This window comes from Triticum aestivum, chromosome 7D (assembly GCF_018294505.1).
Source record: "Triticum aestivum cultivar Chinese Spring chromosome 7D, IWGSC CS RefSeq v2.1, whole genome shotgun sequence".
Classification (NCBI taxonomy): Eukaryota; Viridiplantae; Streptophyta; class Magnoliopsida; order Poales; family Poaceae; genus Triticum; species Triticum aestivum.
In genome coordinates this window covers 42,247,731-42,271,198 of record NC_057814.1, presented here as the reverse complement: position 1 = coordinate 42,271,198, position 23,468 = coordinate 42,247,731, and the positions used below count along the sequence as shown (strand labels likewise).

Here is a 23,468-nt window from a genome sequence, read left to right as displayed (position 1 = left end):
AAAACAACCAAATAAACGAAATGTTGAGTAGTCACGAAAATGACCAACAAGACGCTCGAGAGAAATGTCAACCTGCAGAGTAGAGGGTGGGATAGGTGGAAGTAGAAACAACCTCAACCCAACGCATGAGTCACCTTCCGAGCATGAGCACCAAGACAAGAGAACTGAGCAAGTGTGCTCTTCTCAGCGACGAATTCGCCCAACAAATGAGAGATATACTCACGAGCTGAATCTGCATGGAAGACATGGATATGAGTGGAAAGCTCGGTATGAACTGTGGCGGCAAACGTAAGGCCATAGATAAGACCTCACTACAAGAAGACATAAAATATATCTATGTGTGTCGAGAGATCATCTATAAAAGTAATATAGTAACTATGGCTCCTTTCGAGGCAAAGGGAGCTGGAAGCTAAACATCAGAGTGAGCAAGATCGAAAGGACGTTGAGGCGTAGTCTTGCTGTGAGGATAAGGTAACTGAACTGGTTTACAAGTCGACAAACCTGACAGTCTAAAGAGACACCTCCAGAGATAGATCCAAGAAGACCATGTTGAATTAAGGGTGGGAGATGAGAGCCACACAAGTGACGTAAGACGGTGATGCCACAAAGAGCCGATAGTCAAGGTAACACAAGCGAAGAGACTGGCAGCGGTGGCAGGGGAGGGACGATGAAACCAGTCAAGCTCCTGAAGACCCTGTGAGTCACGGCGCCGAGGGCCAGCACCAAGTAGAGCACCCGTGTGACGATCCTAATCAAAACAAGAGGCAAAGTCGAGAATGACTACAACCAGAGTCGACAATCTAACTACCTGAAATGTGGCAAGTCAACGAACATGACAAGACAAAGTGCTAAGAGCACCTCGATTACCGACTGGGAGGGAAGTACCATCAGCAGTAAGAACATGAACATGAGAATCTGGAGGTTTGAGTGGAGGACAAAATGGGAGAATCGTGAGTCATATGAAAAGAAGCACCTGTACCAAGGATCCATGGAAATGTACCTGACTGTGTAAAAAGTGGTCTCGGTACCAGAAGAATCAGTAGGATCCATAGAAATGTACCTGACTGTAAAAAGTGGATCTTAGTACCAAAAGAATCAGTAGCAAAACCTGCAAAACTATCGATGGAGAACTAAAAGAAGCATTAGGAGACATTGAAGTCTCGTAATCTCCAGCATAGCCAGGGGCTCAACTGAAGAGGCCGACGAAGAAGTGTCAGGGGATGAAGAACCAGAAGGAGTGAATAGTTGTCGAAGTCGTGCAATCTTGAAACATGAGGACAAGTTACTTCTCTTAGGAACACATACAAGAAAAAGGATAACGGTAACCCTCCCATTAACTACTTCATTTTCATTTATGAATTTCATAGTAATAGAAATCCATGTCCTACCGAGATAGAATTTAGAACTTGCTATCCTCTTGCCTAATAGGCAAAGATTGACCTCTGTAGAAAGACTGATTCATTCGGATCGATGAGGACCCAACTCCGTTATATTGCCAGAATCCATGTTCCATATTTGAAGCGGGTTGACCTCTGTGCTTCTCTCATGATACAATACTCTTCTCGCTAAGCCCCCTTTCTCCTCGGCCCATAGAGAAAATGTAGGACTGGTGCCGACATCATCCTTAATCTTTGGCAGTAGAGAAATGACACCATAGTTAGTTTAGTCTGGACAAGTTCAACCTGCCATGATACAGCTCCTGAAGCATTTATATTAGTATATCTCTCAACTGGGGCGAAAAAGCTCTAAAAAGCTAACAGAGAAGCCATCTGGACCTAAAAGGCCATTGAACTCTATCATAAGCTTTTTCATAGTCCAACTGAAGCAAAATTCCTTCAAGAGTGAGAGGTTTTCAATTCATGCCGTAAGCGTGGTGGGGTGCCGGTGCTTAGGCAGATGCCCCATTGTTCATGAGCAATGAATCCAGTGGATCATCCTCATGGAGGAGGTGAGGGGCGCACGAAAGGAGGTAGACCTTCGGTGTCACCTTGGGGAAAGCTCATCAAAGCAGGATTTCTATTACTATGAAGAACCAGAAGGAGTGAATAGTTGTCAAACTCGTGCAATCTTGAAACATGAGGACAAATTACTTCTCTTAGGAACACATACAAGAAAAAGGATAACAGTAGCCCTCCCATTAACTACTTCATTTTCATTTATGAATTTCATAGTAATAGAAATCCATGTCCTACCGAGATAGAATTTAGAACTTGCTATCCTCTCGCCTAATAGGCAAAGATTGACCTCTGTAGAAAGACTGATTCATTCGAATCGATGAGGACCCAACTCCGTTATATTGCCAGAATCCATGTTCCATATTTGAAGCGGGTTGACCTCTGTGCTTCTCTCATGATACAATACTCTTCTCGCTGAGCCCCCTTTCTCCTCGGCCCATAGAGAAAAAATGTCGGACTGGTGCCGACATCATCCTTAATCTTTGGCAGTAGAGAAATGACACCATAGTTAGTTTAGTCTGGACAAGTTCAACCTGCCATGATACAGCTCCTGAAGCATTTATATTAGTATATCTCTCAACTGGGGCGAAAAAGCTCTAAAAAGCTAACGGAGAAGCCATCTGGACCTAAAAGGCCATTGAACTCTATCATAAGCTTTTTCATAGTCCAACTGAAGCAAAATTCCTTCAAGAGTGAGAAGTTTTCAATTCATGCCGTAAGCGTGGTGGGGTGCCGGTGCTTAGGCAGATGCCCCATTGTTCATGAGCAATGAATCCAGTGGATCATCCTCATGGAGGAGGTGAGGGGCGCACGAAAGGAGGTAGACCTTCGGTGTCACCTTGGGGAAAGCTCACCAAAGCAGGATTTCGGGCAGTAGTAGGGGTGGTAGATGTCAAATGCCACCATTTTTTCTGCTCAAGTTAGAACGTAGTTTTTCGAAGTTAATTGGCCAGTTCCTTTTAAAAGGAGACTGGTTTATTTTTATAAGCGATTGGCTTCACTTTAGATTTGTTATCGTAATTTGAAAGACCGTCTATACCCATATACAAATGGATGTTTTCATAAGGAAGCCATCGAAGGCTTTCCACAAATTGAGATTTGGCCGTTGAAGGATTGAATTGTATCTGTGGAACAGGCCGATGAAGAAGTGCCAGGGGATGAAGAACCAGAAGCAGTGAGTAGTTGTCGAAGTCGTGCAATCTCCTGCGCGGTGAAGGTCACCGTTGAAGTGGTTGACGTAGAACTACCATAAGAGGAGTGTTCACCAACACATGTTTAGGCCACTAGAGGCGGTGTAGCATGACAAATACCAGTTGTAGAAGTCCGTGGAGAAGATGAGGTCGCAGGCACACAAGCGCCAAGCGCCAAGGGAAGGTGCATGTGTGAGACGTAGTCGGTGGGGTGATGTGCACAAAGGGAAGGGAAAGGTTGCGCCCCGAGGTACTCACCCACCGTAGGCAGTTTTGAAATAGAAGCAGACTGCATGCGCTGGTGAGAAACTACAAGCGGTTTCAACGTAACAATCGCCTCAACGTTTCCTACAGGTGGTTTGAATTCTAACCGTTTGTGATGCTTTCTATAACAAGAATAACCACCTCTAGTGTGGGTATTATAGGCGGCTTTGATGTCTTGGCTCACAACCGCTTCACAAGGCCGCTTGTAATGCCCGTTTTTGTACTAGTGTTGAGTCTGCAACAACAATGGACATGTTGGGCTCTATTATCTTGGAGGAGTTGTTTGTAGAGAAGCTAGGGGGACTAGCGCTGAAGAATGCGACTGGTCTAGATATGATAATGGTCGCCTGCTAGTATATCTGGTGGGAGCACCGACGCATCGTACATGAGGAAAAGGCGTGACTGGCAGTGCGTGCCATGATGAGAAACACAATGATAGTTGCAAACTCCATTGCTTGGAAGGAGCGGGCACCAACTCTGATTCGGAAATGGACTCGGCCAGTGTCAGGCAGGTTTCAAGCTCAATGTGGGCGCCTTCCTCCATGTTAATGGATGTAATGGGTCCTTGGAGCTTTTCTCCGTGACTCATGGCTTTATGGCGGCTATACATGCAGATACAAGTAACAGGCCCTCGACGTTCCTTCTATAAAATTGAACATGCTGAGTATAGCTTTGCGGGCATGAAACATGCTGAGTATAGCTTTGCGAGCATGAAACATGCTGAGTATAGCTTCGACAAGGCGACTATAAGGCACTATGGTCAAGAAGCAATTGAGGTTTCACATGAACTTGCTCGCTTTAGCTTCATTGAGAGATCCTGCGAGGTCCAGACTAAGGTTTGAAACTATGGGCAAGAAGCAATTGAGGTTTCACATGAACTTGCTCGCTTTAGCTTCATTGAGAGATCCTGCGAGGTCCAGAGTAAGGGTTGAAATCGGATCGAATAATTGCTGGACCGAATCTGGTTCCGAATTCATAGGATATGGGAAGAGAAAATGCTATCTGGCGGATATGGGACCAGATAGCGGATACCTACACGGCTACACTGGATTGGGAATAGGATGCAGTGCAGGCATTATCTGCCGGATACCAAATTATCTGAATTTACAATTAGATTATCCGGTCTAAATTTTGAATTATCCGATTTTTATGTTATGTTGGCCGTGCAGCTAGCCAAGAAATGACTCACAACTATTTTTCTTGAGAAACCCAAGAGGCACTCAACTCGCGACGCGGGTGCATAGCTATTAGCTAGTTCGTCGACTTTGCGGTTTTCCTGGTCTATGCACACCCCTATTCTTTTTTATAGCACCAAGCCATTGTACCCGCGCTTGGGTAAGGGAGGTGGTACTAAACAATCGCCTCTGACACCCGTAGGCTGTTCGCAACTTTTTTCTAGATGAAAGTAGATCGCTGTTGTGTGTTGTGCACATGCAGCCGCAGAGGCGTAGAGAAATGTGGTGCATGCGCTTCAGTCTTTAGAGGCCCAATTTGCAAGCACTTCGTGGTTTATTTTATGGGCTGGATTACTATGAGAGAATAATCAGTGAAAAGCTCAGGCAAAGAATAAGGCATTGAGCGATGGATGGCTAGGTTACGTACTGTTAATCATTCGTGGCTCTTTTTGTGTATTCTTGAGTACTTGTGGATGTTTCTTATTGTATGATTATGTTTATCCACTTTTGACCCGAGTCTATTCCGTTATCGTATTGGTATTTGAATCCGCATAATCTGGTATTCGAATCTGCATCCGTCCCACTTCCGAATCCGAAAATAAATTTGGAATGGGATACGTATGACCATTATCGATCCGAATCCGATCTGGTTTCGCCCTTGGTCCAGAGGGATCATCCGTCTAATTTCCTGGTTCCATTTCTAGTAAAGGACATGTTAATTGTTTGAATTAATTATCCATTTTTGTTAAGAAACATGTTAATTTGCAAATTGGGATGGAAAGAAGCACCGATTTGACCAGCATGAGCCAACTTCCAATATTGAGCAAATTAGCAATCTATGTGGGGATGCGATTGTCATGTAATTGAGATCTTTATCCAAAAAAGAGGCTGCAAGTGGACCTTGTGAATCTTCTTTAACGACCAAGGGAGGCTAAGGTAGGTGCATGGTGTTAAGCTTATTGAATTCATGCTCCTGCCAACTCATCCAAAAAACTGAACTTATGGAAAGAGATGGGCAATATATTTCAACACTCCCTCTCACTGCTAGGCTATTCAGTCCTTCGATGTGGGATCGATGTAGGCCGTAGAATCTTTTTTTTAATACTACGTTGGCAGGTTCTTAAACTCAAGACCTCTTGGCTCGGATACCATATTGAATTCATGCTCCAGCCAACTCATCCAAAAGTCCGAACTGATGGAGAGAGATGGACAATATATTTCTACGGCATGGAGGGCTAGAGGTGATGGAGAGCATGTCGACGGCCTTCTATCCATCTCGTCGGGATGGTTTCCATCGGAATTAGATAATGGACATCTAGATTACTACTTTCTGCTCGTTGCCACCATCACTTTGCTGAACTTTGCCATTTTTGTTGCCCTTGCCAAAAACTGCACGCCCAAGAGGGCTAGATAGTTGGATTCCGCTTCTTCGTGTGAACTGCACATATGGTAGGACAAAAGGAGTGAGCCTCTTTTTAAATAAATGAGTGAACCTTTAAGAAAGGAAATCCTTCTCGTATTCTGCTGCTTTTTTGATTCCCTGGAATGGGTGTTTAAGCAAGTGCGTGCGAGATGTGTCAGGATATGCACGCGAGGGGCGGTCTCTCAGAGTGCATGGCATAGAACGGTTCGAATTTAAATCCTGTGATCGTGGTGCGTGTCTCCGTCTTAGTTGGCAAATTATGGCGGTAGCAAGGTGACTTTGGCTAGATGGTGCTCTCGAGTATCGAGCTTCAAGAAAAATTTATGTTTAACCTTCGATGGTTTTTCGGCACGGTTGAGAATGGATCTTATGTTCACAAGGAGAGCACCTCTCATCACTTTGCATCCATTGATTAAGGTAATATAGGTACCATACGTGCTATTGTTGCAAGCTTCTTTCCTTGATGGTTAGGTTTATGGTGTATGCTTTTGTTGAGAGAACCATGTAATATAATACTTTAAAGATCTTCCTTATTCATATCATATTCTCAAGGACTCGTATGTGAGACAATGATGTTTGCATGATATTCGTATGTGTGACAATGATCTTTCATTTGTTCGACTATAACATTTCATGATGTTTGAAAATTGATTATGTTCAAAGGTGGCCTCAGAGTTTGGAGTGTCCAGGGGAAGGAGAAGCGAAGCAAAGGATACCTGGTGGTGGAATGATGATGTCAAGAAGGCTATTAAGGAGACGAAAGATTGTTTCAGACGCCTATACCTGGATAGGAGTGCAGACAACATAGAGAAGTACAAGATGACGAAGAAGGCTGCAAAGCAAGCTGTCAGTGAAGTAAGGGGTCGGGCGTATGAGGACCTCTATACCAGCGGTTAGGCACGAAGGAAGGCGAAACGGACATCTATAAGATGGCCAAGATCGGAGAGAGGAAGACGAGGGATGTTGTCCAAGTCAAATGCATCAAGGATGGAGCAGACCAACTCCTGGTGAAGGATGAGGAGATTAAGCATAGATGGCGGGAGTACTTCGACAAGTTGTTCAATGGGGAGAATGAGAATTCTACCATTCAACTGGATGACTCCTTTGATGATACTAGCAGGCATTTTGTGCGGCGAATCCAGGAGTCTGAGGTCAAGGAGGCTTTAAAAGGATGAAAGGAGGCAATGCGATGGGCCCTGATTGTATCCCAATTCAGGTGTGGAAAGGCCTCGAGGACATAGCGATAGTATGGCTAACCAAGCTTTTCAACCTCATTTTTGGGGCAAACAAGATGCCAATAGAATGGAGACGGAGTATATTAGTACAAATCTTCAAGAACGAGGGGGATGTTCAGGGTTGTCCCAGTTACCATGGAATTAAGCTGATGAGCCATACAATGAAGCTATGGGAGAGTCATTGAGCACCACTTAAGAAGAATGAGGTGCGTGACCAAAAATCAGTTTGGTTTCATGCCTGGGAGGTCAATCATGGAAGCCATTTTCTTTGTACGACAACTTATGGAGAGATACAGGGAGCAAAAGAATGACTTGCATATGGTGTTCATTGACTTCGAGAAGGCCTATGATAAGATACCGCGGAATGTCATGTGGTGGGCCTTGGAGAAACACAAAATCCCAGCAAAGTACATTACCCTCATCAAGGACATGCACGATAATGTTTTGACAAGTGTTCGAACATGTGATGTCGACACTGATGACTTCCCGATTAAGATAGGACTGCATCAAGGGTCAGCTTTGAGCCCTTATCTTTTTGCTTTGGTGATGGATGAGGTCATAAGGGATATATAAGGAGATATCCCATGGTGTATGCTCTTTGCGGATGATGTGGTGCTAGTTAACGATAGTCGGACGAGGGTCAATAGGAAGTTAGAGTTTCGGAGACAAACCTTGGAATCGAAAGGTTTTATGGTTAGTAGAACTAAAACCGAGTACATGGGGTGTGGTTTCAGTACTACTAGGCGCGAGGAGGAGGTTAGCCTTGATGGGCAAGTGGTGCCTCAGAATGACAACTTTCGATATTGGGGGTCTAAGCTGTAGAAGGATGGGGTATTGATGGGGTCTAAGATGTTAATTCTTTATGATGTCTTGCATTTCATATGCATGGTAGTCTTCAACTATTCATTGACTTTGGTTACATTTTGAGGCATCAGTTTGATGAATTATCATTTAGCATGTCTAGCTCTGCATACTAGTAGAGTTTGTACTAACATTACCAAACTGTACTTAAGAAAACCACACTGCTTCCTTGATATTTGGACAATTAACTCTGCCTTTCCCTGCCATGTTATAATTACCAAACCACAACCACTTTTCATGTACTCAACTCCACATAATGTTATGCAGCACATATTGATTCTAATATGTTCCTCCTTCGGTCTTGCAGGTTGCTCTTTGCCTCGAGCGCAATCATATGCGCTGGATTGAAAGCACGTTTGAGTTTGAAGGAAGCTGATGTATGTCCGTAAATACATTTTTGACATTTTTTGTATCAGCAACACTGAAATTTTAATCTCTTCAGTTGTTCCAAAATTCAGTGGTTCAGTACAGTAAAGATGAGAAACCCACGAGTTCTCCATTGACAAGGATGCTGCATTTGTGATAAACTTTTAAAAGGTGGAAAAGCAAGCTGAAGGTATGTGCACTCCTCATGGCTGTTCTTATCTCTTTTTTTTCTTAACATTATTGTCTCAAGTTGTTTGCCTGTTGGATAGTGGAATTTCACAATTTATTTCACAGTTAAAACACTTGGAGAGGGATTTGTAACTGAATGTTAGACTCAACAGTAGATAAACGAGTTAACTGAACACTGCAGTATCGATTATCATGCATGTTTTATGAGCTTTTGAGAAGGGTGACAGATATCATTTGTATGATCCAAAGCTAAATAAATTTGTTCTCTTTGTCTAGCTTCGTACTTTGGAGATGTACCCGCTTACAGCCAAGGACCTCTTCAGAGTATTACATAAGTAGACCATGTTGATGCACTTTGAGTAAAACAATGAGTCATCAGAGTTATGATGTAATTCTGTAACACCCTTTTTATGTGAGAAATGCATCGTCTGAATTTTTAAGCTTAAACCTCATATGGGAGGATAGTTGTGATTTCCAAATGTTCTGATTTTCGTCATGAGAAATGGCACGGGCTGAATTTGGCAACTGTTTTGAGGAAGGAGGTCAATAGTGTTCCCATAGTCTTTATGATTCAGCCTTAGCTTTACACCTTTGTAATTTAACTGTCGAAGGTGAAACTGTGATGGAAATTTGTACTGGGTTTATGTTTCTTTCCTTGCCAAGACACTGCATAAGTGCCATGACGTATATGATCTGGAGAATCTATGTGCATGCGTAATTGCAGCCTACGCTGATGACCGATGCAAATTTGATGGAAGGTGGTGCTCTCTGGTGATGGAGGGTTGCATATTCTTTTGGTTAGTTTCCAGTTTTGCTTGCTGTGGTGATTATGCATATGCTGAACAAACACACGGTCTGCCATAGGTGTTGTGCTTTCATGTGGTTGCCTTCCAAATTATTTTCTTCTTCTGGTCAACCATTTGCGTGCTCTGATACTGATTTGACATGTCAAAGGAAACCAAAGGAAATCTTCCACTTGTCAGCGCCCAGTGTCCTAGCCTTCTTGAGTTCAACATGTTAAGTTATATTGACCTTCCTTTAGCTGTGTGCTGACGCTGTCAGCATACATGGTGGTGTAATGGAAAACTAGTCGTGCCAAATTATTCATTGATGGGTACTGTAATGCCGATACATCCTATCTGCATTGGCAACTGAAATAAAGTTTAAATTGGCCCGTTCGACGTGCTCAGGCCATTTAAGCTGATCTTAAAACAAATGGTCCATTCTCATTTATGTTTGTGCAGTTAATATTATTGTTGGTTGACTATGATTATTCATGATCATTCCTCTGTTTTATTTCTCTAGGCTCCTGCACCGAGGCTCATCTCTGCTACGGAAGGAGGCTGCGAAAGGACTGGGAAGCATGGGAAACTGAAAACCGGTGCATTAAACTGGCCTCAGATTCATAGTGTCTGAACCCCAGTCACTTTTGTTGATCATATAGCGAAGAGACACCAACGGTGCAGGACATGAAGAAGCAGGAGAGGAAGTCGCGCAGAAACAGTTATCGCAAGAAAAGCCTCTGTGATGTTCTCCACGTAGCGATGTTGGATGTAACTGAGAATTCTGTTTTGCTTGCTAGTTAGTGGGTGCGAGCTTCAGTTATGTGTGGTTTGCATATTCAGTTGTTGAACCGATCAAAAGAAATATCTTAGAAACATTCAGCTGTTCTGCGTGGGCTGTGTCGCAGAGATGTCTCCTGTTCAGTTTTGTCGTCGTACATTTTAATGAGCCAATAATACGAGCAGGATATGCTCGTTTTGGAAACAGAGCACTATGTATCCTCAACTGCACATATACCATCAGGCAGACTGGATGGGATTCTTAGGATGTTGAATATAGGTAAAGCCTTTGGTTGCATGTGTTTTTTTATCTATTCTCTTTGTTTTTTTGAAATAAATAAATAAATAAGAATGACGACTCCGGTTACACAATGGTATGGATTCATGGACCTGAAAGGAAGGGTTGCATCGTCGCGAAGAAGTGAAGGAGAGACTCTTCGATCGGAAATGATTAAGTGGCACCGAAGGCAGGCGTGGATGATCTTCTGGTGGAGACACCACTTAAAGACTCGAAGAGTTCAGGACTATTGTCGGTTATCAAAGACATTGGAAGAGAGGGTGACGGAACATGTAAGGACATGTACAATGGTTGATAAGATAGTTTCATTTTAAGTTTTGCATGTAATTTAGAGATGACAAAAAAACATGTCTACAATGGATCATCTTTTAACCTTATCTTCAATAATTAGTCATTCCTATAAATGTGGTGAGACATATTGTGTAAAGAGATCATCTCTTGTCGAGAAGACAAGCTTTTTTTTATGAGTTTTTTCTCCTCCATCTCATCATTTATCCTACGTGACACTCCTAAGATAGCACCACTGTACATGCCCTAAGGGGGAGGGGCAGTTGTCCTGATCTTCAGGAATGAAACAAACGAAGAAAATAGAACTAACTAAAGAGAAAGAATAGAACCAAAAACACATGCAGCCAAAGGTTTTGGATCCAACTCTCAAGTCAATAACGTATGGATTCTTGGAGATCAAGAGGAAAACAAGAACAAGGTAGAAGGATTCTTCCCCAACGAGTGACTCTTGTTCATTCATTCCTAGGAGGCAAAGGTCTTTGTTCACCCTCGTGAGGTGGAGAATTTGTTCATTCCTAACGAATTGCGAGTCTTGGATATATTCGGTACAAGGGATGGCTTAATCGAACAAGAAAGAGAGCAAAGCTGCAAATGTCGACTATCCTCTTTGAGTTTTATGCTTGGCTAACCTATATATGTAGTGTACAAGTCAAATGAAAGGTCGATACATGTGCTCATTCCTGATTCCAACATAAAAAACCTATTAAAAAAACAACATTGAAGAAAACCACACACATTTTACAAGGATAATTTCTTCTTATTAGCAACCGTCTTAAGTTTAGCAATCATTATCACTCCCTCCGTTCAATTATATAAGAAGTTGTAGAAATTTCAAATAGTGCCCAAAACAGTTTAATCTCAGCTGTCCGAAACTTATAAAAAACGGAGGGAGCAGCCGGGACTATGTTGCGTCTATCACACCCACTCACATTGGATACAGTCTTTCATCATCAATAAGCAAGGACCGTTTTATTTCCCTTAAAAACAAAGGAAGAATGTTCCATCGTCATTTGCCTTTCCCTCTAAGCAACATATTATTCCCAATATTTAGCAGTACTTGACATTGTTGAAAAGTTGTACTGTACTTGTCATGCAAAAGAATAACATAAGTAAATACTCTACTATTTTTCACCGTTGTTTAGTTTCTACGGAGCTTTTACCATGGCTCCCTTTCCACCAGATATTTTATCGAGTAGTAGTAGTAGTATCTCGAAATATCTTCTCTTTCCGGAAGTAGTCCCAGCACACTTTTCTCCCCAGCGCCACGTGGACCGTGCTCGCACGGCCAGGACGCCTCCCACGTACGCCTACGGGGCTTCCTTCCGTGCCGCACCCGTGCATAAAACAAATCAGAAAAAGGGGAAAGCGGGTCGGAAGGGGAGAAAGGTAAACGCCGCGCACCGCAATCGGAACGGAAATCCCCCGCGCCGCACGCCGAATCCGTCGCCGGAATCCATCGACCGATCCGGCCGGCCAGCCGGCGAGAGCAGGGGCGCGGAGATGGTGAGCGCCTTCTTCCTCTTCTGCGGGTGCGTGGAGCAGGCGAACGTGGCGGTGGTCGAGAAGTGGGGCCGCTTCCTCCGCCTCGCCGAGCCGGGCCTCCACTTCTTCAACCCCTTCGCCGGCGAGCTCGTCGCCGGGACCCTCTCCACCCGCGTCCAGTCGCTCGACGTCAAGGTCGAGACCAAGACCAAGGTATTTTCCTCTTCCTTCTTCCCCCCTTGGCTTCTTTACCGCCACGTCACGATTGCTCTGTTTTCCCCGGATGGATGGTAGCCTACCCTAGATTCATTGATCATCTATTTCACTTGCCGGTGCTAGATTCGCGATTAATAACTGCTGGAAGCTGACGAGATCGCTCCTGCTGGGATGCTAGTACTAGTAACTAATTAATTCATCGTGGTTGCCCAACTCTCTGCAGCGCTGGGAAGGTTGCTCCTATGAGTTGAACTTGAAACACCCCTGGCCAAGCCTGGAAAAATCGCCAAATTAAGAACTCTCTGCGCCCAGGGCCCGTCTCTGCCCCTGTGTCTGGTCCGGTAGAGCGACCCTATCAATAATGTCATGTTACTAGTTTCTACTTTAGTAGACACATAATAATGCATATGTGTTTGCGGGTTGTTGCAATCCCCATGTAAGCTAGTGGGGAAATTTTGTTTTGCCGTTCCAAACCAGTTCTGGATTGTCCTTTGGGAGGTGCTTGGTATTCCTATAGCTGCTCAAGTATTTCCGAATGTGAAAATAATAGAGTAGTGTTACGTCTTGGGATGATGTTAATATTGGCTGAGAAATTATGTGACAGTGTGAGAACATTGCTTGCACAACGTTGGGTTATCTGCAATTCAATTGGGTTTACAGCTGGAGCAAACCTTCCTTTTTATCTATTTTTTCTTCTGATGGTAGATGTTAGGAAACTTGGCCATAATAACCCAGTCGTTCACACATTCTGAGTTTCTGACCATATGATGGATAGGCTATAGTAGTTAAAAATCAAAGGGAAATATGTGTCATTGAAGGGCCATTGTCATAACATCGATGGCTTTGCTTGTTTCTATACTTGCTGAAACAACCGATCTCTTTTTCCCCTGCAGGATAATGTGTTTGTTCAGCTGATCTGTACAATTCAATACCGGGTTGTTAAGGAGAATGCAGATGATGCGTTCTACGAGTTGCAGAATCCCCAACAGCAAATTCAGTCCTACGTCTTTGATGGTAAATATTAATATCTTGCTGTGCCGTTTATACTGTTTCTTCAAAGCCTAAGCTGGTGGCTGGTGTTCTTTTTCTGCAAAATAGTGGTTCGAGCCATAGTTCCAAGAATGGAGCTGGACAGTCTTTTTGAGCAAAAGAATGATGTTGCAAAGGCTGTACTTGAGGAGCTTGAAAAGGTAACTCCATTAACCTATTTTTCTTGTTACATGTATTACATACTGCCATCGCACATTGTTACATGTATTTAAATCATTCCGCTGGATTGGTCAGTAATTTATTTTATTCAGTTTCTTTGCCCCAACGTGTACCATTACATTGGATTTTGGTCAAACATGCTATTCTGATGCCCACAGATGTTACTACACTTTTGGGAAAATTGGATTTATGGTTCACTTAATACCACTAAAATAGTTCAGTTCAACTTATGTCACTGCTCAGGCAAGTACATGGTTATCAAATTATAAGCATCATTCTTCCTTGGATGATTGGTTTTAATTTCTGAGAAAACCATATCCTTGTCTGATTTGTACAATGCTATCTGTTGCTTACGCTTATTTTTATTGCTGAGCGGTAATGCCTGTTTGTCCCTAAAAGAACGGTTTCCCTCTGCAGTATCCGCAGCGCTTTGTTGTTTCTTCTTATTACACCATCTCTTGAGAAAGTGATCCTGTGTTATGTACATTATCTTCTTGGATTATCTTCTTGGATGGGTCTGCTGAGTACTGATTTTTTCTGTCTTGCATGGAAGCTGGTTAACTTAATGAATCCTACCTCTGTTTGTCCAGGTGATGTCAGATTACGGTTACAGCATTGAGCACATTCTCATGGTTGACATCATCCCTGATGCTGCTGTCCGCAGAGCAATGAACGACATAAATGCAGGTATAATGCTGTTTTGAGCAGTAGTGTATCTGTGTATTTGTATCTGGAGTCCTGTTTTCAGGTTGTACAGCCTAGGAACTGTTTATTACATGCTGGATTGTCTTCAAAACTTATCTCCGCTCTTACCCAACTCTTAAATTGCTGTCTTCTCTTCTCATGCTTCATATGGTTGTTCTCTAATAGAGTACACTTGTTTAGGCTCTAAGCAGTTCTGTTTATATGCATGTGTGCTCACTTTAGCCTGTCAACCCTTGTCACAGCCCAACGGCTCCAGCTTGCGAGTGTCTACAAAGGAGAAGCGGAGAAGATCCATCTGGTGAAGAAGGCGGAAGGGGAGGCCGAGGCTAAGTACCTGTCAGGCGTCGGCATCGCCAAGCAGCGGCAGGCTATCACGGACGGCCTGCGGGAGAACATCCTCAACTTCTCGCACTCGGTGTCGGGCACGAGCGCCAAGGAGGTGATGGACCTGATCATGGTCACCCAGTACTTTGACACCATCAAGGAGCTCGGGGACAACTCGAAGACCACCACGGTGTTCATCCCCCACGGCCCGGGCCACGTCAAGGACATCGGCGACCAGATCCGCACAGGCATGATGGAAGCGTCGAGCAGCGGCCTGTAAGCCATGGCCGTCTGTCCGCCATGTGATGATGGTTTGGCTGGATGGGTTTTCTGCGTGAGGCTGGGAGAGTCGATCTGTTTATATATATTGTTAGAATTATAGTAGACTACGTACTTATTTATTTGTTTTTAGTGTGTAATAATACAGGCGCAGGGACTTGGTTGTGCATGAAGATTGTAGAGTTCTGGTATTATATAATCATAAAATGGGAAACATTTTGTGTTAGATTTTACATTGGGTTTACTTGTTTGAGATGTGGTGGGAACTATTCCGCTCCAATTTATTTGAAGTTCTAGCTTTGCACTAATTTCGCCAACGCTTCGGGGCCATGGCATGGCGACTCGCCGCTCCTGGGTCAAGAGTTGTAGGCTTGTAGCTGCCAGGAGCGGTGCGGACTCCACTGTGCATGACAAATGGTAGTTGTTCTATATCAGGCGTCAGATAGATGAGGGAACAGGACACTCCCACGTCGACCTAAATGGACTCGAAGTGTTGTGGCCCATTTACGTTGTTCTAATTTTTGTGCAAATATATATATTAACTAAATAAAAAATACCTGGAAAATATATATTTATAAAAAATATACTGTTAAAATAAATTTGATGTATAAAAAAGGCTTCAGAAAAAACATATGTTTTGAAAATGTTCACTTTATGTCTAAACAAATATTCACCTTATATTTAAAAAATGTTCAACGTGTATTTAAGAAGCGTTCACCATATATATAAAGAAATGTTCAGTTTGTGTTTAAGAAATGTTTAGTGTGTATTTAAAAAATGTTAACCGTATATATAAAAAAAGGTTTCGCATATATTTTAGAAAATGTTCATCATATATTAAAGAAATGTTCAGAATACATTAAAAATAGTTTACCTCATTTTGAAAAATATTATGTATAAAAAATAGTATATTTATAAATGAAAAGAAAAAGCAAGAAAAAGATAAAGAAAAGAAAAACGAGCAAAAAAAGTGAAAACAGGAAACTGAAAAAAAAACCATGCATGGAAACCTTCTAGAATCCTCATAATACCAGATGGGGAAGTATCTAAACAAAACCGGATGGGGAGTACCTAAACAAAACCCGAACAAAAAAAAACGCAAACAGAAAAAAAAAACGCAACGAACGAAGCAGTACGAAACCTGTTACTGGGCCTACCCAATTAATTAGGTCGCCGACTAATATTCGAGTCCGCACGCACCGAATATGGGCCCGGGAAGTATTCGAGCGCGCACGCGGAGGAGTTTCGGCCTGGCCAGATAAAACGCGGCAGCCCAACAACGTCAAGACCAGCGCCCTGAGTCAAGCCCAAGCCCTCCAGCCTCGCCGTCGCAGGCGCCGCCTACCTCGTCTCCGGCGACGGGCTGCCACCTCCATCGTATAATCACATCCCCTCGCCGGCAGATCGCCGGCCACCCTGTACTCCTCACCCTTCGTCTCGGCTCGGGTCTAGGCAGACCTACGAAGGGGCACCCACCACCCGACGGCCGCCCCTCCTATCCATATCCATGGTGAGCTGAGTTCCTTCTCCTCTCCCTTCTCGATACCCCCCTTCCCTGCGCGCCATCTCCACCGATTTCGGGCACGCCGCGCGCCGTGGATCCGTGGCTAGGCTAAACCGAACCGAAGCTCACACTTCAACGCCGGGCTAGGTTTCTCTGTGGTTTGATAGAAAAAAAGTTGGTAGCCATGCCTCATGTATCCCTGTATTTTGGAAATTTTGTTGGGAAACATCCTGCGTCCCTGTGCTTAGAACCATGCAGGGGAGCTGCATGTGCCAACTGTGGAAGGAATAAAGGGCAGAGTCGAATGAAATGATCTCGATTGGTCTATCTTTTTCCTAACTTGTTATATATATGTTGTTCCTTTCCTGTACATAGGTTGTTGAAGGGAGACGGGGCTCTTCCGGCCACCTAGGCGCAGAAGGACCAGCGGCATCATCTAGAGCTGGCCCTGAAGGCGACCGAAGCTGGGGCGGTGGTGACCGGTATGTTTCCTCTTGGCGTCGTCTGATGAAGAAACAAGAGCCTGATTCCGTGCCATGGAAAAGAAGCAGACGTAACACGGGTTCTGAGGATCAGGTGCCAATGCAGAAGGTTATCGATCACGGTAGTAGTGTTAATGCAAGTGCTTCAAGCGGTGAGCACGGTGACGAGCAGATGTCCCATGGGGGTGCTTCGAAGGTGTCGCCTTTGGTTCGCGCTCGGAAGCTGAATGCAAACCAGTTAGCTGCGGAGGTTCTCCGCCTTCGAATGAAAGGCAAGCATGAAGAAGCTGACCAGATTTCGTTAAGTGCTGCGCTGTTGCTGCTGTGTGTTGACAGGAGTTCTTCTTCTTTGTGCAAGATCACATGACCTCTTAACTGATGTTTGTTCATTTTCAGAGAGAATATCAGAGAGGAATGGACGCTGTGCTGCAGAATCAAGGCACTTCTGTTGATGAGCCTACGCATGAGAAGGGAAGGAGCTCAATCAGGTTAATCCATCTTATGCCAGATTGTCCTATGTATGTTAAGTTGAGCTATCTCCTGTTTGTCACTCCTGCGGTGCGGTTTAATCAAATTCAGTCTCTTTACTTGTACCATTTGAGTCATGTTGCTTTGTATATTTGTTTAAACCAGTGTCGGCAGTACTTGGCGGTTGGCACTGTAGTGAATCGACCCCATGTATACGAGCCACCTGACATACCCTTAGTTCCCCGCAAAAAAAAGAAAGAAAGACATGACCTCAGTTTAGTCACTCTGAATTCTGAAATACAGCAGTATACAACAGATACTAAATTTAAAGATAGCTCATGTACTGCTGTGTGCAGATATTGTTATATCTCATTGCTTTGTTACTGTATATGCTATTATAGTTTATCTGCCTGCTTAACATACTATTGCCTTTTTTTAAGTGCAGGCATAAAGCATGCTATAGCTGCTGAACACAGGAAAGGAGAATAGGATGTTGACCTGCATGCTGCAAATATAATTATTCAGAACAGACATTACGACATGTCTAGGTGCGTAGAGGATGAGTACAATACAACGATCTGGGTGATGCTCCCAGCAGGAAGAGTAAAGATGCACCTGAGGAGAAGGGCACCCATAGACACATTTTAACCCACAGAGAGCGCTGTCTGTATTGTTTTGATAACCCATCCAGGCCAAAGCATCTGGTTATATTGCTGTAGGAAACCTCACTTATTTGATGCTGCCACAGTTCGAGCCCGTTGTTCCAGGGCACTGTATCATTCTTCCGTTGCAGGTATTAATGTTGCGCCGCGCTTCCATGAGAACCAAGTTACAAAGCTGATGATCTGAACTCCGATCATTTTTTTACCGATTTGATTTTTGTGGTTGCAGCACGAGTCTGCAACAAGAATAGCTGATGGTGGTGCTTGGGAGGAGATCCGTAACTTCAAAAAGTGCCTCCTGAAGATGTTCGCGCAGCATGGCAAGGACGTGATTTTCTTGCAGACGGTGGTAGCCTTGGCCAAGCAACGAAGACACTGCATGATCGAATGCATCCCTGTCCCCTGTGAAGTTTCACACAAAGCGCCCATGTACTTCAAAAAGGTTAGTGTGTACTTCTATCTGTATGACCAGAGCCATTCCTTGTCCTGTCTCCAGTGCTTGAATTTCTAATGAAAGCCATTCTGTTTACTTCAGGCGATCGATGAAGCCGAAGAAGAATGGTCCCCGCATGAGTCAAAGAAGCTCATCCCGACGAGCGGTGACCTGAGGCAAGTCATCCCGGAGAACTTCGCCTACTTCCGTGTGGAGTTTGGGCTGGACCGTGGGTTTGTCCACGTGATAGACGACGAGAGCAAATTCAGTGCTGGTTTTGGACTGGATGTCATCAAAGGGGTGCTTCGCTTGCCTGCACAGGACATGCACCGGCATCGGAGGCGTGCGCCCGTGGATGACCAGAAGTGAGCCGCCGCCAGCTTCATGGAGGACTGGGGGCCTTTTGAGTGGACAAAGCAACTCGACTAGATGTAAATAGTTTCAGGAGCAGTTGGAAGATGCACAAAGTAACAGTTTTGTAGGAAAGATTGCGCTGTTGTTCTACGTTTGTACGGTTTTCTTGCAGAAGTAGAAAGTTTCATAGGATACGGTTGTGAGAATCTGACGATTCTGTTAGGCTTCTAGTTGAAAGCAAATATCTGTTATCGACCCCGTATGTATGCCACTGTTGATCATCATCGATGATCAAACTATCTGAATGAAATAAAAAGGAGATGGGATTTCCCATAGCAGTTGATGATGTGGTATCTGGAATCCATGCCATCCCAGTTATACAAATGCTCAGCTGCTGATTCCAAGTGGCTTACAATTCATCCAGGCTCTAATTTACATTTTAAGAATATAGTCCGACAGGTTTTTCTTCCGCCGTGTTTTGTCCTGAAAATGCAGACATTTCATAGGAAAAAAGATTCAAAAATACAGTCCGTAGAGTTTTTCTTGCATGGTGTGTTGTCTTGAAAATGCAGGCATTCATAAAAGGAAAAAGTTGACATTCTTGAGGTTTGCAAAGAGTAAAGTCAAGATAATCTTATTTTACAGTACCAATAATTCAGATCTGCAAAATGAAAACGAGTGGAGAAGTGGGGTATCGATCCCCATACCTCTCGCATGCTAAGCGAGCGCTCTACCATCTGAGCTACATCCCCAAGTTGTTTAAAAAATTGAAAGCACCTATTAATTTTGATAACACGTGCCATACTTTTTTTCCCAAGCATCCTTTATATATTAATATTAACTAAAGAGAGTTACATCATGCACTAGAAGAAGCAAAATGTTGATAGGTGGATGAATATGCCATGCTACCTGCCGAGTAACACTATATTTCTTAGCAAGTTCGTCTCATCTATCATATCCAACTCTCCAGGACCAGAAAATAGAGGCCGGCCTCACTAGATCTTGAGCTAAGTTGCATGCCCATGTGATCTATCACCTTATCCTTATCCTCAAAAAACAACAAGGTGATCTGTCACCATTGTTCATAACTTCAATCACCTGTGGGCGCAGTCCCATTTGAAGACGACCCGCTTCGTAGGCGCCGCATTCAGGTCAATCAATGGTGGGGTCACCTGCATGCACTCTCCGCGACGATGGAATTCCACAAGCTAGTGACCATCTCTTTTGGTCCTGTCTGCAGCTTCGGCAAAATTGCTGGAGCCTGGATGGTCTATCGATCTCCATCTTATGGAAGCGGAAACTTTTTCTCTCTCTAGAATACACATAAGCATGCGTACCATTTGCATCAAGGAAGAAGCAGCAAACAAGCCAGGTACAATGTCAATCTCAAGGATTAGCATCCACACCCACCATACGTACTATGATACATGCTTCATCTAGTCTAACCTCATGCCAATGGCGATGAGGCAAGCGGCAGAGCAACCAAGCCGCATCACAAACAACGTCGGAGACTTCTACAACATGAACGAGAGCCGAAGACAACACAAACCAATGTACATTGCGCCTCAGAGGCCCACGCCCAGAGTAGTAGCCGACACCAACTCAAGCTGCACCACCGGGACTCCTTGAGCAACCAAGATCGTGTTGGGAAACATAGTATTTCAAGAATTTTACCTACGATCACGCAAGATCTATCTATGTGATATATAACAACGAGCGGGAGAGTGTGTCCATGTACCCTCGTAGACTGAAAGCGGAAGCGTTAAGTAACACGGTTGATGTAGTCGAACGTCTTCGCGATCCAACCGATCAAGTACCGAACGCACGACACCTCCACGATCTGCACACATTCAGCTCGGTGACGTCCCTCGAACTCTTGATCCAGCTGAGTGCCGACGGAGAGTTTCGTCAGCACGACGGCGTGATGACGGTGATGATGAAGTTACTGACGCAGGGCTTCGCCTAAGCACTACAACGATATGACAGAGGTGGAAATCTGTGGAGGGGGGCAACGCACACGGCTAAAACAACTGTTGACTTGTGTGTTCTAGGGTGCCCCCTGCCCCCGTATATAAAGGAGCAAGGGGGAGGCCGGCCGGCCCTCCTGGGGCGTGCCCCAAGTAGTATTCCTACTAGGAATCCTATTCCTAGTAGGTTTCCAACAAGGGAAGAGAGGGGGAAGGAAGGAGAGGGAGAGAGGGAGAAGGAAAGGGGGGCGCCGCCCCCCTTCCCTTGTCCTATTCGGACTCCAAGGAGGGGGGGGGGGCTGCCCTGGCTGCCCTCCTCTCTCTCCACTAAGGCCCATGTTGGCCCATTAGTTCCCCCGGGGGTTCCGATAACCCCTCGGCACTCCGATATTTATCCGGTGACCCCCGGAACTCATCCGGTGTCCGAATAACATCGTCCAATATATCAATCTTTATGTCTCGACCATTTCGAGACTCCTCGTCATGTCCGTGATCACATCCGGGACTCCGAACAACCTTCGGTACATGAAAACACATAGACTCATAATACCGATCGTCATCGAACGTTAAGCGTGCGGACCCTACGGGTTCGAGAACTATGTAGACATGACCGAGACTCATCTCCGGTCAATAACCAATAACGGAACCTGGATGCTCATATTGGCTCCCACATATTCTACGAAGATCTTTATTGGTCAAACCGCATAACAACATACGTTGTTCCCTTTGTCCTCGGTATGTTACTTGCCCGAGATTCGATCGTCGGTATCACTATACCTAGTTCAATCTCGTTACCGGCAAGTCTCTTTACTCGTTCCGTAATGCATCATCTCGTAACTAACTCATTAGTCAAATTGCTTGCAAGGCTTATAGTGATGTGCATTACCGAGAGGGCCCAGAGATACCTCTCCGATACACGGAGTGACAAATCCTAATCTTGATCTATGCCAACCCAACAAACACCTTCGGAGACACCTGTAGAGCATCTTTATAATCACCCAATTACGTTGTGACATTTGATAGCACACAAGGTGTTCCTCCGGTATTCGGGAGTTGCATAATCTCATAGTCTGAGGAACATGTATAAGTCATGAAGAAAGTAGTAACAATGAAACTGTAATGATCATAATGCTAAGCTAACGGATGGGTCTTGTCCATCACATCATTCTCCTAATGATGTGATCCCGTTCATCAAATGACAACACATGTCTATGGTCAGGAAACTTAACCATCTTTGATTAACGAGCTAGTCTAGTAGAGGCATACTAGGGACACTTTGTTTTGTCTATGTATTCACACATGTATCAAGTTTCTGGTTAATACAATTCTAGCATGAATAATAAACATTTATCATGATATAAGGAAATATAAATAACAACTTTATTATTGCCTCTAGGGCATATTTCCTTCGGATAGCACCTCCAAGGAGGGAACGGCGTCATGCCATCGCCGCCTGATTTTCAGTGGTGGGCCCGCCTCACTTAACCAAATTCTAACCTATATATCAAATCTGAAGCTTTGGAATATTAAGGCTCCAAATAAGATGAAAGTGATGCTTTGGCGTTTTGCTCACAATTGTCTACCCTTGGGAGAGCAACTTCTCCACCGCCAGGTGCCAACGAGGACTGACTGTTATTTCTGTGGCAGATCGGAAGGTATTGAGCATGCTTTGCTTTTTTGTGGACATGCCCATGCTATCTGGGAGGAGATTAAGAATGTTTTTGGGATCAAGCTATATCGTTCATCCTTTACATCTCCAAAGCAATGGCTTTTCAATTTCCTATCCTATGGTTTTGATCGAGATGTCTCTATTCTGACTGTCACTCTTTGGCACATTTGGGAGGCTCGGAATTCTGCTCGTAATGAACCTGTTGCTCCTCTCCCGAAGCATACGGCTGCGAGGGCGCGTGCTTACATTGTTTTGATCTTCTAGCATATGTTCAAAACTCATGCTAGACGTGAGACCCCTGCTTCTAGCTCTCATTGATCTCCGCCACCGCATGGTTCTTTGTGTTGGGGAACGTAGCAGAAATTCAAAATTTTCTACGCATCACCAAGATCAATCTATGGAGTAATCTAGCAACGAGGGGAAGGGGAGTGCATCTACATACCATTGTAGATCGCGATGCGGAAGCGTTGCAAGAACGCGGATGAAGGAGTCATACTCGTAGCGATTCAGATCGCGGTTGATTCCGATCTAAGCACCGAAGAACGGTGCCTCCGCGTTCAACACACGTGCAGCCCGGTGACGTCTCCCAAGCCTTGATCCAGCAAGGAGAGAGGGAGAGGTTGGGGAAGACTCCGTCCAGCAGCAGCACGACGGCGTGGTGGTGGTGGAGGAGCGTGGCAATCCTGCAGGGCTTCGCCAAGCACCGTAGGAGAGGGGAAGGGAGAGGGGAAGGGCTGCGCCAAGAGAGAGGTGTTCTCACGTGTCTGGCAGCCCCAAATACCTCCAGTATATATAGGGGAAGGGGAGGGGCTGCGCCCCCATCTAGGGTTCCCTCCCCAGGGGTGGCGGCAGCCCCCAAACCCATCTAGGGTGCGGCCAAGGGGAGGAGAGGGGGGGGGGGCGCCACT

The 23,468-nt window shown here is 44.6% G+C and overlaps 1 protein-coding gene, 1 non-coding gene and 2 pseudogenes across 2 annotated transcripts; 3 read left to right on the top strand and 1 right to left on the bottom strand.

Moving 5' to 3' along the window:
* Positions 1-10,518, top strand: part of LOC123165142 (hypersensitive-induced response protein 4-like) — a 19,781-nt pseudogene extending 9,263 nt beyond the window's left edge.
* Positions 10,519-12,138: 1,620 nt separating this feature from the next.
* Positions 12,139-15,254, top strand: LOC123165986 (hypersensitive-induced response protein 4). The gene is made up of 5 exons (XM_044583748.1): positions 12,139-12,501; positions 13,398-13,518; positions 13,603-13,694; positions 14,304-14,400; positions 14,661-15,254. The coding sequence occupies exons 1-5, from the start codon at positions 12,307-12,309 to the stop codon at positions 15,020-15,022; spliced, it is 867 nt and encodes a 288-aa protein (XP_044439683.1). The 5' UTR covers positions 12,139-12,306; the 3' UTR covers positions 15,023-15,254.
* Positions 15,255-17,107: 1,853 nt separating this feature from the next.
* Positions 17,108-19,182, top strand: LOC123170724 (CWF19-like protein 2; annotated as a pseudogene).
* A 421-nt stretch (positions 19,183-19,603) lies between these two features.
* On the bottom strand, positions 19,604-19,676 carry TRNAA-AGC (transfer RNA alanine (anticodon AGC)). Its single transcript has one exon. It is a non-coding gene; the product is annotated as a tRNA-Ala (tRNA).
* Between the last annotated feature and the right edge of the window lie 3,792 nt (positions 19,677-23,468).